The 13,746-nt window shown below is 41.4% G+C and overlaps 1 protein-coding gene across 1 annotated transcript; it reads right to left on the bottom strand.

The window, feature by feature from the left end:
* Positions 1 to 8,480: 8,480 nt before the first annotated feature.
* Positions 8,481 to 13,260, bottom strand: atf4a (activating transcription factor 4a). The gene is made up of 4 exons (XM_085355617.1): positions 13,082 to 13,260; positions 11,667 to 11,828; positions 11,103 to 11,411; positions 8,481 to 10,148 (listed from the first exon to the last, which is right to left on the bottom strand). The coding sequence occupies exons 2-4, from the start codon at positions 11,713 to 11,715 to the stop codon at positions 9,187 to 9,189; spliced, it is 1,320 nt and encodes a 439-aa protein (XP_085211743.1). The 5' UTR covers positions 11,716 to 11,828; positions 13,082 to 13,260; the 3' UTR covers positions 8,481 to 9,186.
* Between the last annotated feature and the right edge of the window lie 486 nt (positions 13,261 to 13,746).

Raw genomic sequence — 13,746 nt, 5'->3', positions numbered from 1 at the left:
AAGATAAAAACTAAAGGAATAAGAGTTTTAAACCAAAGGTGAAAAAATAAAGAGAAATAAGATAAAAGAAGTAAATAAATCAGCATTCTTGAATTTACGCATGTACGTCAGGTGTGCGGTATCCAGCATTACTGCACATGACAGCACCTGACAGCAGCAGTACCAGTGTCGGGTTAGATAACACCCAATATTCATTCCAACCATACGATTTATGAATGCAGCTTGTTAACCAAACTTGCCAGCCAAGCAGATAACTTAGCACTCCACCCTGTCGTCCAAATATGGTAACTTCTGGGGCAGGGATAGCTCAGTAGGTAAAGTGGTCGCCCCATGATCGGAAGGTCGGCGGTTCGAATCCACTTAACGGCTACCCTGAGGTACCCCTGAGCAAGGTACCGTCCCTACACACTGCTCCCCGGGCGCCTGCTTAGTGGGCTGCCCACTGCTTCACTGAGTGAATGGGTCAAATGCAGAGAAAAAAACAAGTAATTTCCCCATGGGGATTGTTGAAATCTCCCAATTCTTTGAATCTTTGGGCTGAAGGAGGGACAATACTCGGTGTATAAATGCTCAATCAACAATCATTTATTTCCATACAATTCAACAGTCAGAGCATTACAACGTCCGGACGGGAGAGATGCTACCAGAGGGTCAGGCACATGTCTCAAAATGGTGACGGGTTGCTCAGCTTTTTATACTCTCTAGTGGCCCCCAGCTAGTCGTAAAAGCCAAAACATCACATTCTTTCTCTGTTACAGCGCCTAAGTTATGACCTCGGCAGTTGTTTCTCTGCTTTCTGTAAGGTGGGGGTATGGAATGTGGTCTGTCTATCTCCCCTGTCTTAGACACAGAGTCTCCTGCTTACAATCTTCTCTTCATGATTCAACAATTAAGCATGTAACACATTCACAGCAGATCAAGGATACAGAGTGATGCACACTTGTCTAATAAACTAATACGTGAATATGTTCTTTTAACTCAAAAGTATAACGAGAACTAAACTACATACAGCTCACACACTCTATATTAAAGGGTATAATATGATCTACAGCAGTATTCTAATTCAACTACTTTGATTACATATATAAGGTAACATATAATAACAGAATAATATCACAGGATCAATAAAGTATCCATTATTATTATTATTATTTCTGTCTCCAGAACACCAAGACGGGGCTGCGCAAAGCTTTGCTCCTGCTACTGCTCACATAAAAATCCCTCTCAGCTGGACCAGTGATGTCTTTTTTTTTCAGCTGTTGTTAAACAAGCAGGAATAGTGGAAAATACAAAGGAAAATCTTAACTCATTCACTGCCATTGACGTCTATAGACGTCAATTGAAAAACTTACGTTGACTGCCATTGACGTCTATAGACGTCAATTACGTTTTTCAATGCGAGGGGCTAGAATACGACCTCGTCACAAAGCAAGAAATATTAGTGTCAAAGGCACTTTTCTGCTTGAAATGTATTTTTCACAAAAAGCTCGTTTTCTCCCTTTTTTTGGTCAAAACAGGCATCTTTGGTGGAACCCACCTCTCTTCTACAGCTGATTACTAAAGAATGGAAAATGGTAGAAACAAGATTTTTTTTTTGGATGAAAGAAGAGAGTCTGTTCTTCATTTTGGTAGGTTCAGCGTTTATATGATCATAACACACAGTTTTCTGTGGCTCTTCAAAAGTGAGTGAAAATGCTCAAAAACCCTGGCAGTGGGGAGTTACCTGATTTGAAAATGGCTGGCAGTGAATGAGTTAATAACTCTTAAGCTTTCTTTATGGCATTAAAGTATATCAGTCCCTAACAGATTTTTAGCATGTTCACAGCTAACCAATAGACCATGCCATGCTCGGTATAGCCTTGTCATTTGCACTGACCTGATTTTGCTACCCCTGCTCCCCCCCCCCCCCCCCCCCCCCCCAAAAAAAACCCCCATCTCCATAGAGACTGTGTCAGCTCCCAAAAAGACAAAAAACAAACTAAAAACCAGCAACAAACAACTTAAACATAAAGAATCACAAAGAAAGAACAATACAGTATCCACATCTGAACCAAAGAGTAAAACAGTGAAATGTGGATTATTAAATCTTAGGTCTCTCTCCTCCAAGTCTCTGTTAGTACATGACTTAATAATTGATCAACAAATTGATTTACTCTGCCTTACAGAAACCTGGTTGCAGCAGGATGACTATGTTAGTTTAAATGAATCATGCTGATGCTTAACATTGTCCACCCCAGCTGTAAAACTCAGAAACCAGTCTTACTTGTTATCATCTATCGTCCACCTGGGCCTTACACAGACTTTCTGTCTGATTTCTCAGACTTTTTATCTGATTTAGTTCTGAGCTCAGATAAAATAATTATTGTGGGTGATTTTAACATCCATGTAGATGCTAAAAATGACAGCCTCAACATGGCATTTAATCTGTTATTAGACTCAATTGGCTTCTCTCAAAATGTAAAAGAACCCACCCACCACTTTAATCACACTCTAGATCTTGTTTTAACATATGGCATCGAAACTGAACATTTAACAGTGTTTCCTGAAAACCCTCTCCTGTCTGATCATTTCCTGATAACATTTACATTTACAATAATTGATTACACAGCAGTGGAGAGTAGACTTTATTTTTTGCCTGTTTAATTTTCTCTTTTTAAATCTTTTTATGACTTGTAATCTTATGTGTAGCACTTTGTGATTCTGTCTTGAAAGGTGCTATATAAATAAAAAATGTATTTATTTATCACAGTAGATGTCTTTCTGAAAGCGCTGTAACTAAGTTTAAGAATATAATCCACCCACTGTTATCATCTTCAATGCCCTGTACCAACATAGAGCAGAGCAGCTATCTGAACGCTACCCCAACAGAGGTCGATTATCTTGTTAATAATTTCACCTCCTCACTACGTACGACTCTGGATACTGTAGCTCCTGTGAAAACTAAGGTCTCTAATCAGAAGTACCTGACTCTGTGGTATAATTCTCAAACACATACCCTAAAGCAGATGACTCGTAAGCTGGAGAGGAAATGGCGTGTCACAAATTTAGAGGATCATCATTTAGGCTGGAGAAATAGTTTGCTGCTTTATAAGAAAGCCCTCCGCAAAGCCAGAACATCTTACTATTCATCACTGATTGAAGAAAATAAGAACAACCCCAGGTTTCTCTTCAGCACTGTAGCCAGGCTGACAAAAAGTCAGAGCTCTTTTGAGCCAACCATCCCTTTAACGTTAACTAGTAATGACTTCATGAACTTCTTCACAAATAAAATTTTTATCATTAGAGAAAAAATTACCAATAATCATCCCACAGATGTAATATTATCTACAGCTACTCTTAGTACCATTGATGTTAAGTTAGACTCTTTTTCTCCAATTGATCTTTCTGAGTTAACTTCAATAATTACTTCCTCCAAACCATCAACGTGTCTTTTAGACCCCATTCCTACAAAACTGCTCAAAGAAGTCCTGCCATTAATTAATTCTTCGATCTTAAATATGATCAAACTATCTCTAATAATCGGCTATGTACCACAGGCCTTCAAGCTAGCTGTAGTTAAACCTTTACTTAAAAAGCCATCTCTAGACCCAGCAGTCTTAGCTAATTATAGGCCAATCTCCAACCTTCCTTTCATATCAAACATCCTTGAAAGAGTAGTTGTCAAACAGCTAACAGATCATCTGCAGAGGAATGGTTTATTTGAAGAGTTTCAGTCAGGTTTCAGAGCTCATCACAGCACAGAAACAGCTTTAGTGAAGGTTACAAATGATTTTCACTGCTATGCAGATGACACCCAGCTCTATCTGTCCATGAAGCCAGATAACACACACCAATTAGCTAAACTGCAGGAATGTCTTAAAGACATAAAGACCTGGATGGCCGCTAACTTTCTGCTTCTTAATTCAGATAAAACTGAGGTTATTGTACTCGGCCCTGAAAAGCCTAGAAATATGGTATCTAACCAGATTCTTACTCTGAATCCGTTACCTTGGCCTCCAGTAACACTGTGAGGAACCTTGGAGTGATTTTTGACCAGGACATGTCCTTCAACGCACATATTAAACAAATATGTAAGACTGCATTCTTCCATTTGCGCAACATCTCTAAAGTTAGAAATATCCTGTCTCAGAGTGACGCTGAAAAACTAGTTCATGCATTTATTACTTCCAGGCTGGACTACTGTAATTCATTATTATCAGGATGTCCAAAAAACTCGCTGAAAAGCCTTCAGCTAATCCAAAATGCTGCAGCAAGAGTCCTGACAGGGACTAGAAAGAGAGAGCATATTTCTCCTGTTTTGGCTTCCTGTTAAATCCAGAATTGAATTCAAAATCCTGCTCCTCACATACAAGGTCTTAAATAATCAGGCCCCATCTTATCTTAATGACCTTGTAGTACCATATCACCCTATTAGAGCACTTCGCTCTCGCTCTGCAGGCCTACTTGTTGTTCCTAGAGTATTTAAAAGTAGAATGGGAGGGAGAGCCTTCAGTTTTCAGGCCCCTCTTCTGTGGAACCAGCTTCCAGTTTGGATTCAGGAGACAGACACTATCTCTACTTTCAAGATTAGGCTTAAAACTTTCTTTTTTGCTAAAGCATATAGTTAGGGCTGGACCAGGTGACCCTGAATCCTCCCTTAGTTATGCTGCAATAGACGTAGGCTGCCGGGGGATTCCCATGATGCATTGAGTTTTTCCTTTCCAGTCACCTTTCTCACTCACTATGTATTAATAGACCTCTCTGCATTGAATCATATCTGTTCTTAATCTCTGTCTTTGTTCCACAGCATGTCTTTCATCCCGTCTTCCTTCTCTCACCCCAGCCGGTCGCAGCAGATGGCCCCGCCCCTCCCTGAGCCTGGTTCTGCTGGAAGTTTCTTCCTGTTAAAAGGGAGTTTTTCCTTCCCACTGTCGCCAAAGTGCTTGCTCATAGGGGGTAATATGATTGTTGGGTTTTTCTCTGTATCTATGAAGCGCCTTGAGGCGACTTTTGTTGTGATTTGGCGCTATATAAATAAAATTGAATTGAATTGAATTTTGCGTGTAAATGCTCACTAGATGGGTCATATTGCATACTAAATCAAAGCTGCTTTTCAGCATGTGCATGGTAGGAATGTGGCGATGCCTCATTCTTCAGTGAGGTGTTGCCGGGCATTGTTCCAGCGCAAAGGGGAAGAAGAGTCAAATTAACCGTCAGTGTGAAGCCCTACCAGAAAGATCAGATAAATAAAATTATTAACTACTTCACTTTACTAACAAGTCTTATTTGAACTCTACATGGCATTTTTTATATTATTATAATTTATTTTCATATAACTGGGTATGTGTGTTAGCAGAGAGGTGAGGTGCATGTGACGTCCACAAGTGATAAAAACAACAACTTGGTTGTGGATTGTGATGCTTAGATTTGAGTTGTCAAATTGATTTGGTTCTAGTTTTTAAGTTTTAAATACACTGCTTTGTTTCTGTACTAGTTAATCCACCTGCATGCAGAAGCTCTTTAAGTGAAATGATATTTTAATGCTAAAATGTAATTATTGTTGTCCACCGTTCATTTCGAAATTTACCATTAAGCTAAGAGACACAACGAACAGGGAAAACACATTATTGTTATGTTTTGATAAGTGACACTTATTTACCAATGCCAGTGTGTGGGCTCAAATTTGGGCATAAAAATGTGAATTCAGTTTATTATTTGTCTCATAAATAAAAATAAAATGTAACTAGAAAACTATTCATACTCTGATGGTACAGGTTTGCCTAACTTCATTAAATATGCAAAGGTTACTGTAGACAGAAAAGCAGCTGATTCTGAGCGACTCAGTGGGAAGCACTGATAGATGTTTTAAGAATGACTCTATAACAGCCTACAACAGCGACATAAAGGCCCTTTGAAAGTTTTCAGGTAAAAGCATAACTGTAACAATTAAACACATCAGAGAGCAAATCCTTAACAAGGACTGCAGGGTCCACATAATACCAAAGCAGACCTTTTTCCTCATCTCTTTTCTTGTCTTTCCTTCCAGCGTAGCCACTCTTCTTATCGCTATCTTCGCTGGAGGGCAAGGCCTTGCTACTGAGGAATCTGTTAAGGAGGAGTGTGCATGTGTGCGTCTGTGTGTGCGCCTGAGGGGTTTTACTGACAAGACTAAATTTACACAGCTGGTCAACACAAGTCAGCACACTGAGTTGGCTTTAAACCACACACACTTTACACCGACTTAACTGTAAGTTAAAATACTAATTCATGCTTAACACACAAGGTATGAGCAAATTAAACTTTCCAAATGTGGCCTCTAACACACACACTCTTTTGGAACAAACTGTGCAACCCCCCTCACTCTGACACCCTGTGCGAGCCTGGGGAGTGTTGTCTCGTTTCACACTTACAAGGACTTTCCCATACAACCTTGGCCCATCTGTTTCTTTCTCTGTTCTTGTCTCATTTCCAGATAGAAAAGCTGCTTTTGCAGCTCCAGATGGTGACACAAGTTTCAGTTTTTGTGATTAAACTTATTTAGCAGGTTAAGTCAAGGGAAAGTTGCACACACTCACTCTTTGTATAAAGCAATTTTTACCGCTGCTCAAACATTGGGTTTATGTTGAACACGATGCATCGTGGCCTTCAACTGATAAAATGTGTTGCCCTCACTCTTCTTCACATATTTCTACTTAGTAGTAAACCAGCCAGACTTCTTTAACACAATAACATTAAGAGGAACTCCAACTAACACAGAGAATATGTAAATACTACTGTAACGCAGCTCTGTGGAAAGAGATTTGTTTTCATTCCAAAGGTTTGAGGCATTAGCAGATCTGGGCCCTGTTTCAGGAAGCCGGTTTAGTGCAAACTCTGAGTAAGTATACCCTGAGTTAACGAAAACTCTGGGTTTTCGGTTTCACAAAGCGAGTTTAGATTAATTCTGAGTGAGTTACTATGACGACACACTCCGTGAAGCTAACCTGCCCCCTAGCAGGTTTACTTCAACTAACCCTGACCTTCTCCGCCTCTTTGTCAGAAACCTGACTGTAGGAAGTGTCAGACATGGCGTGTCCCTTCCTTGAAGAGCCAGTAGATGTTGAAGCCCAAATTCTCCGCAGAGCTCTCCGCCGGGAGAGAGTGATCAGAGCGCGTTTGGACATTTTATCATTTCCTGATGATTTTCTGTGTGAACGTTACCGTTTTTCAGCACAATCTATAATTCATTTGAATAACATCCTCAGGACTAATATTGCTCATGTGACACATCGCAGACATTCTCTCAGTTCTGTACATATTATTTGTATTGCACTTCGGTTTTTTTGCAAACGGGAGCTTTCTGTATAATATTGGTGACGCTGAGCACGTTTCCAAGGCTACCGTCTGTCGGGCAGTCAGGAATGTTACAGTTGCACTGAAACGTCTCCTGTACTCGTTTGTGGTGTTCCCCGGTCATAGACCCACAAGATTTATCAAAGAGGGATTCCACAAAATTGCAGGTAGCAGGATGAACAAAACTTAATTCATGATGTGGTGATATTTGAACTACTACTTAAATTTTACATTTATTCCCACGGTGTGTGTGAATGTGTGTGTGAATGGGTGGATGACTGGATATGTAAAGCGCTTTGGGGTCCTTAGGGACTAGTAAGGCGCTATATAAATACAGGCCATTTATGCATGCTCCCTTTCTTTTGCAGCTGAGGCTGTGTTACTTTTTTTCCGCAAAATTTGCATGTTATCGGCATATGCTGCCATCAGAATTTCGGCCTCAAGCACTGTAAAATACATTGACCGCGCCTTCTTTCCCTCCGTCTCCATGGTGACTCGCTTAATCTGTGCTCCACTAATCAGGGCTTTATGTATCCTCGTGCGCGCGCTTAATTTGGGGTTACAGCAACTCTGCGTTGATTGAACTAATTGTTAACAGCCTTTCTGAAACCGAATATTCCGAGTTGGACAGTTCGGGGTTACTCAACCCCATGTATCATTTTTAGAGTTTTCTAAACCGGCTTCCTGAAATAGGGCTCTGGTCTGTGACAAGGCAATACAAACCAGGTAAGGTACAAATGTAACCGGAAAGGAAAATTTCTAAATATATATTTGTGCACAACTTTTCCCAATACAAGGCACCATTTTTATTAATAACAACATTCACTTTCATAACCTTGAGTTATAAGTTCAAGTCCTAGTCTCTGGCTTAGTAATCGATCCTTACACGACTAATTTTTCATCTTCTCATTGCCTTCTGCAAATGACTCAGCATTTTTATAAACATAAATATATCAAAGGATCTGTGTTAAGATTTTATTTTTGTCACTGAAACTGGTTCATCTTAAAAATCTCGTTTTTATCTACCCAATGTGTGTTTTACAGTCTGTCGTATCAATTTTCCAGAAAAGCCTGACAGACTTAACTATCAAATGTACTCTAAATAAAATTAAAAAAAAGACAGATCATCACTGGAGTACTGATAGATATTTAATAGAAAAAAAGACCAGCAAAGCATTTTTTACAAGCCAAACACCAGTGCTAGGAGACAGAGCTACCAAAGATGTGATAAGATTTTATCCAGCATTAAATAATAATTAAAAAAAAAAAAAAAAAGGGGAAAAATACCCACAATCTGCAAGCAAATGAGAAAATATATACATAAGAGTCGAGTGTAATATCACGGATTCATAAGTAGGCTGAGGCCCCTTACTGGAAGTCAAGATGTTAAGAAGAAGGTCAAAATAGGGTTGCATGGGGTTAGAAGGTAGTAGGAACGGGGTAGAAGTGGTGTTTAATTTTTCTGACTAAATGTATTTAAGCCCATTCGACGTCTGGTGATGAAGTGGTGCTGGAGCAAGGAGATCTCAGTCAATGAGTTACAGGTCTACAACAATACCAGGAGCTACGGTGACTCGTGCTTTGCATGCCTAGTCTACAAAGACAAACTTACACCCTGTTTTTTGTACCAGGAATAAGACAGGGGACTGAGAGACAAGCATGTACAGATGCTTCACCTCACAAACTCCCAGCCCCCTAATCTACACTACTATAACTTCTATACGAGTTTGACTTTTTATCTGGCTATTCATTCTTTTCCACCAAGTGGCAGGTTTCACGCGCAGCTCTTTTACAATTTTCTTCAATTACTAGTTTGGATTCTCTTTAAGCATGTGATCACTGAAGCAGGAACACCACTCTCTCACTACTTTCTTTTTAAGCCACTGAGTTGGTCTTTACACGGCGGTGCTTTCGAACCTCTTCCATCAGGTCCTTGAGGTACTGGATCTCTCGGCTGATGGACTCTGCTTTTTCCGCCAGCTCGTGGTTCTTCTTCTCCAGCTCTTCGCACTCTTTGTGCAGCTCCTCCTGTTCAACCCTTTTCTTCTGCCGATAACGTGTGGCTGCTGTCTTGTTCTGTTCCATTTTCTTGAGCTTCTTCTCCACCCCTCTGGGAGCACCAGACACTGATTTGACCTTTGAGGTCTTGGGAGAGGTGGAAGCTTCAGATTTGGAGTAGGGTTTGGTCCTAGAGGAACCAGCTGCAGGGGGCGGGGTAGGAAGAGGAGAAGGAAGGCGCACCGGAGAACCAATGGCTGACTCAAAGCCAGAGTCACTGTCGCATTCGCTTGGTGGAGAGGTTTTAACAGCTTGATCGGGGAGAGATACGAGGGAGGGCTCTTCTTTGTTTGAGAGAACCACCACAAAGTGACCAGAGGTGGGGATGGAGAGAACAATGGGGGTCGACTGAACGCTTCCACTGGGGTCTGGGATGATTGTGAGGGATGTGGTCTGCTTGTCAGCATCTAGGACATCTACTTCGCTTCCCAGCTCCAATGTGTAGACTGGAGATGGGGGAGATGGAGGTTCAGATTTAACCTCATGAGCAGGAGCAACATCCATCTTCTTGGCCTCAGCTGCCACAGGGAGAGGGAGCTCCAGAGGGGGACTGGGAATGTCGGGCAGAGGCAAACTCAGCTCAAGGCTGCTGTGTGGGACGGGGATGTTTGTGTTAAAGGGATCTAGATCCAAATCCATGGAGGAGTCCAGGGAAGCCAGGAGATCTTCAGGGGAGCTGGGAGACTCATCAGAGGAGCAGGATCCAATGAAAGACTCCAGGTCAAATTCACTCAGGTCGATTTTCTCTGACATCCAGTCCATGCCGGCAAAAGCATCATCTGCTGACAAATATTATTCATTAATACTCGCAATAAACAGTTCAGAGATTTGGATCATTAATCTTACAGTGAATCATTTCCATGTCATACTCCATAAAGCTACTTATTTGTTAAATACCAGGGTTGTGAATTGTACTGGATCAATTTTTTACAACCTATAAAAAAGCCGTATGACAATCTCAACACTATGTGGGTTATAGTCACGTTACTGCATATGACAGAAAAAACAATGGGCGGATGTAAATTACTGATGTGGTTACACGGTGAAAGCTGCTGTTTAAAATATTGACCCAAGATACAATATCCCAAAATATTATGAGAGCTGCTGGCTGCAAGCATCAACAAAACATACAGTGTTTATTTTTTTATACATCAAATTTTCTTGAAATGTTGTGATCCAACCGTATTCAACACATGACCTCAGGCGTAAATTTGATCTCTCCCTCGTCTCACAAATACTCAAGTGAGACTAAATCCATAAAACAAGGACTTTTACACCTTTAACTGATGTCAGGAAGAACAAAGGGCTAAATGTGTCATTTCACAATGACGTCTAACAAAACCAGATTGAGCCGGTCATTACAGCACAACTGTGAGCCACACCCGCCACTCACAAACCAATAAATGTTTGTTGCCCTACAAACATCGAGGTTTCTCATCCACGGTCTTAACGTCCGGTCTCAGCCTGCAATCAAACCTCAAATACTTAACTGCCAGCGGGCCTCTCCTCTGAAATACTCACAGCACAAGAAATACTCCCAACTTCACAGTCTAATAAGAGTGGAAGATGTAGTTTGGTCCTAAACATACTCCAATTAGTAATCTCCCATCATTTCTTTTATTTGGTTTCTAATCAGCTCAACAAGTAGTCAAATTATTTCCTTTTGAAAAATAATTTTTAAAATTTAGGACTTTCCCCCTGCTCATTAAACATGTATTTTAAAGCACGCTCACCTTTGCCATCATCTGCTCCAACATGGGCGTCGAGCAGGTCGCCGGCACCCAGCCAAGAGAGGGACAGCGAGTCCGCTCCGGCCTTGGTTCCCAGGAACGAGGAACAATGGGTGGGAGAGGGAGATGGGGAGGACAAAGACAGCGGGGAGAAAGACATAGTCTGATAAGGGGACGAGGAGGATGGATAAGTGGACAAAGAAAGGGAGGGCGAAGCTGGCGCCTTCCCCTCTAGGGAGGAGGGAGAAAGAGCTTCTTCTTCATCTTGGTCCAGAAGGGGCCCCATGGGGTCAGCCATCAGAAAGGAGGGCCCTGAGAACAAAAGATCAGCGCGTCAATTTCTAATTTTGGGCATCCAATACATACAATCTGTCATTCATCCAATAACTCACTAAAACATCTAACCCATCTACAGATAATTCCATGCTGACCATATGGAACTGTACTTCATTGGCTTTAGAATTGTTGGGAATGGTATTATTATTACCAAATGTTATGCAAACAAAGCAGCACATTCAGCAGTGTTTGTACTAGTGCTCTGGCAATATGTATCATCACAACACACACCTAAGTACAGGGCCTCCACGTCCTCCAGGGCTAGCTGGGAGAGGGTCATGGCTGCTGCTGGTCAGTGGTAGCCGTGAAAAGGTGTACAAGAACAAAGGTGAGTCGAGAGGTCCAGGTATGCTGTCGGCGGCAGCAAAGCTGAAGGTGGTTGCCGGGAGAGACCTGGTTGGAGGGGAGAAAACAGAAATCATGTTAATGGGAGAAAAATAAGGAATATAAGCAAATGTAAGTCTTGATTCTCATGGAAACTAAAATGAAGTGACACATTTTATTGCAGGAAGTTGTGAAACAATATATTCAAACTTTATGAAAATTCAATGTTCGGCAGGGCCAAGTTTATTTGTAAATGCAAAGTTTCCCCAGAGCAGGTGTACTTCCTGAAACAAGCATATTGTTGACTGACAACATTGTGCAGACAATGTAGGCTTCTTTGGTGGTATGTACTAGGGCATAGGTGTCAAACTCTGGGCCGCGGGCCAAATTTGGCCTGCAGCCTAATTACATTTGGCCCGTGAAGCCATACCAAATTATTATTAGAGCTGGCCTACTGGTATTATACAGCTAATATATATATTGTTTAGTATTAAGCTTTGCTTGTTCCATATTCAGTTTTTCAGCAAAACTTGTTTGAGTCCATAAGAAAAGATTCATTCTTAAATCTGGAGGAAGATTTTTTTTCCAATAAATATTAATGTTAGCCCGCGACCTTGTCCCAGTTTTGAATTTGGCCCACTGTGAATTTGAGTTTGACACCCCTGTACTAGGGTCATTAGAGGAGTTGACATCCCCGTTATGGGGGGGGGGGGGGGGTTTGTATCTAATTTTGGCTAATCCGTTCCCCTTAAGCGTCAAAGCTGTATTGGTGGGAAACTCCGCCCTACACCGGGGGATAACTTTGCCTAATTTGGTCATGCATTGGCTGGTAACTCCACCCACGCCTATGAGTCACGGCGGAGATGTGGGAGGGCAAACCGCCATTTTCACAACAGAGCCATCTGCGCGAGGTGGGGAACGAGCACAGCGCGCGCCATTTTGGACGCCACGTTGCCAATATGAAACGTATACAAAACACTAAAAACAGTGTCGCAGCCATGGAAAAAAATTACAACTTCAAATGAGACGTCTGAAATGTTTCCCGTGCCCAAACGACGGCTCGTTAGCATGATTCACAACACAACGTAAGGGGCCGGCTCGGTCTACTTCAGCTGGTATACTGTAATTTGATACCTTAGCTCCAAACAAGGAACTAGGAATCAACACACTTAAAGTTTTTTTTTTTTTACAAAAACAAATAGCCTTGATCAACAAGTTTAATAGCCAGTAACACATTCTAGTTGACAGGTTAGTTACTACAGGAAGTGGCTATATTTTTTTTTCTCTTTAGAAGACTGCAAACATAAAAAAAAATTACTTACGCCATTTTGCCAGAAAAAGCCAGTGCACTTAGCCGTTGCACTGCCGGTTTGTTGCCGCTGCAAAATTAGCTGCCGCACGCCTCTACACTGCCATTTTGGCCCGCTAAAGCTACTATGCGCAAAGTGTGTTTACTTTAGGAGCTGTAGGAACGAAGAGCAGGTAGAGCCGTCGCGTGGGGATTATATAGGAACGAAGTACTACTGCGTATATCACTCCGCACCAAGCGCGAGGGCGTTTGTTCACTGTGAAACCAGCAGCGCGAGTGGGAGGTCTTCACAACAGTATTTATAACGTCAACAAAAGCGTGGCCACTCGACTATGCTGGTTAAGTTAAACAAACGAGCCTTTTTTGTGAGTGCGATCCCTCCGCCTGACTCATGTTTATAACTGGTTGGATGAATCATAGCTTTTACAACGGACAAAGTAGATCCACAGGCTGCTGTGACGTAAAATATAGGTCAAATCCAGGATGTAAACATTGAGTATTGAGTATTTTATGGGCCTTTAGCTGTTTTACTGTTTGTAAAAAAAACCCATCCAAATCGCATTTTTGCAATAATATTCATTGTACTGGAGCGAAGATGTCTATTGTTTTAACTGGCCGACAGTTAATTTAGATCACAACGTGTCCCATTTTATATTTTATTCACATACAGACGGACAT

Source organism: Diplotaxodon limnothrissa, linkage group LG6 (assembly GCF_057381915.1).
Source record: "Diplotaxodon limnothrissa isolate DT_005_m linkage group LG6, D_limnothrissa_male_GT1.1, whole genome shotgun sequence".
Lineage (NCBI taxonomy): Eukaryota > Metazoa > Chordata > Actinopteri > Cichliformes > Cichlidae > Diplotaxodon > Diplotaxodon limnothrissa.
Note: the sequence above shows the minus strand (reverse complement) of the source record. Positions and strands in the feature narration are given on the sequence as shown.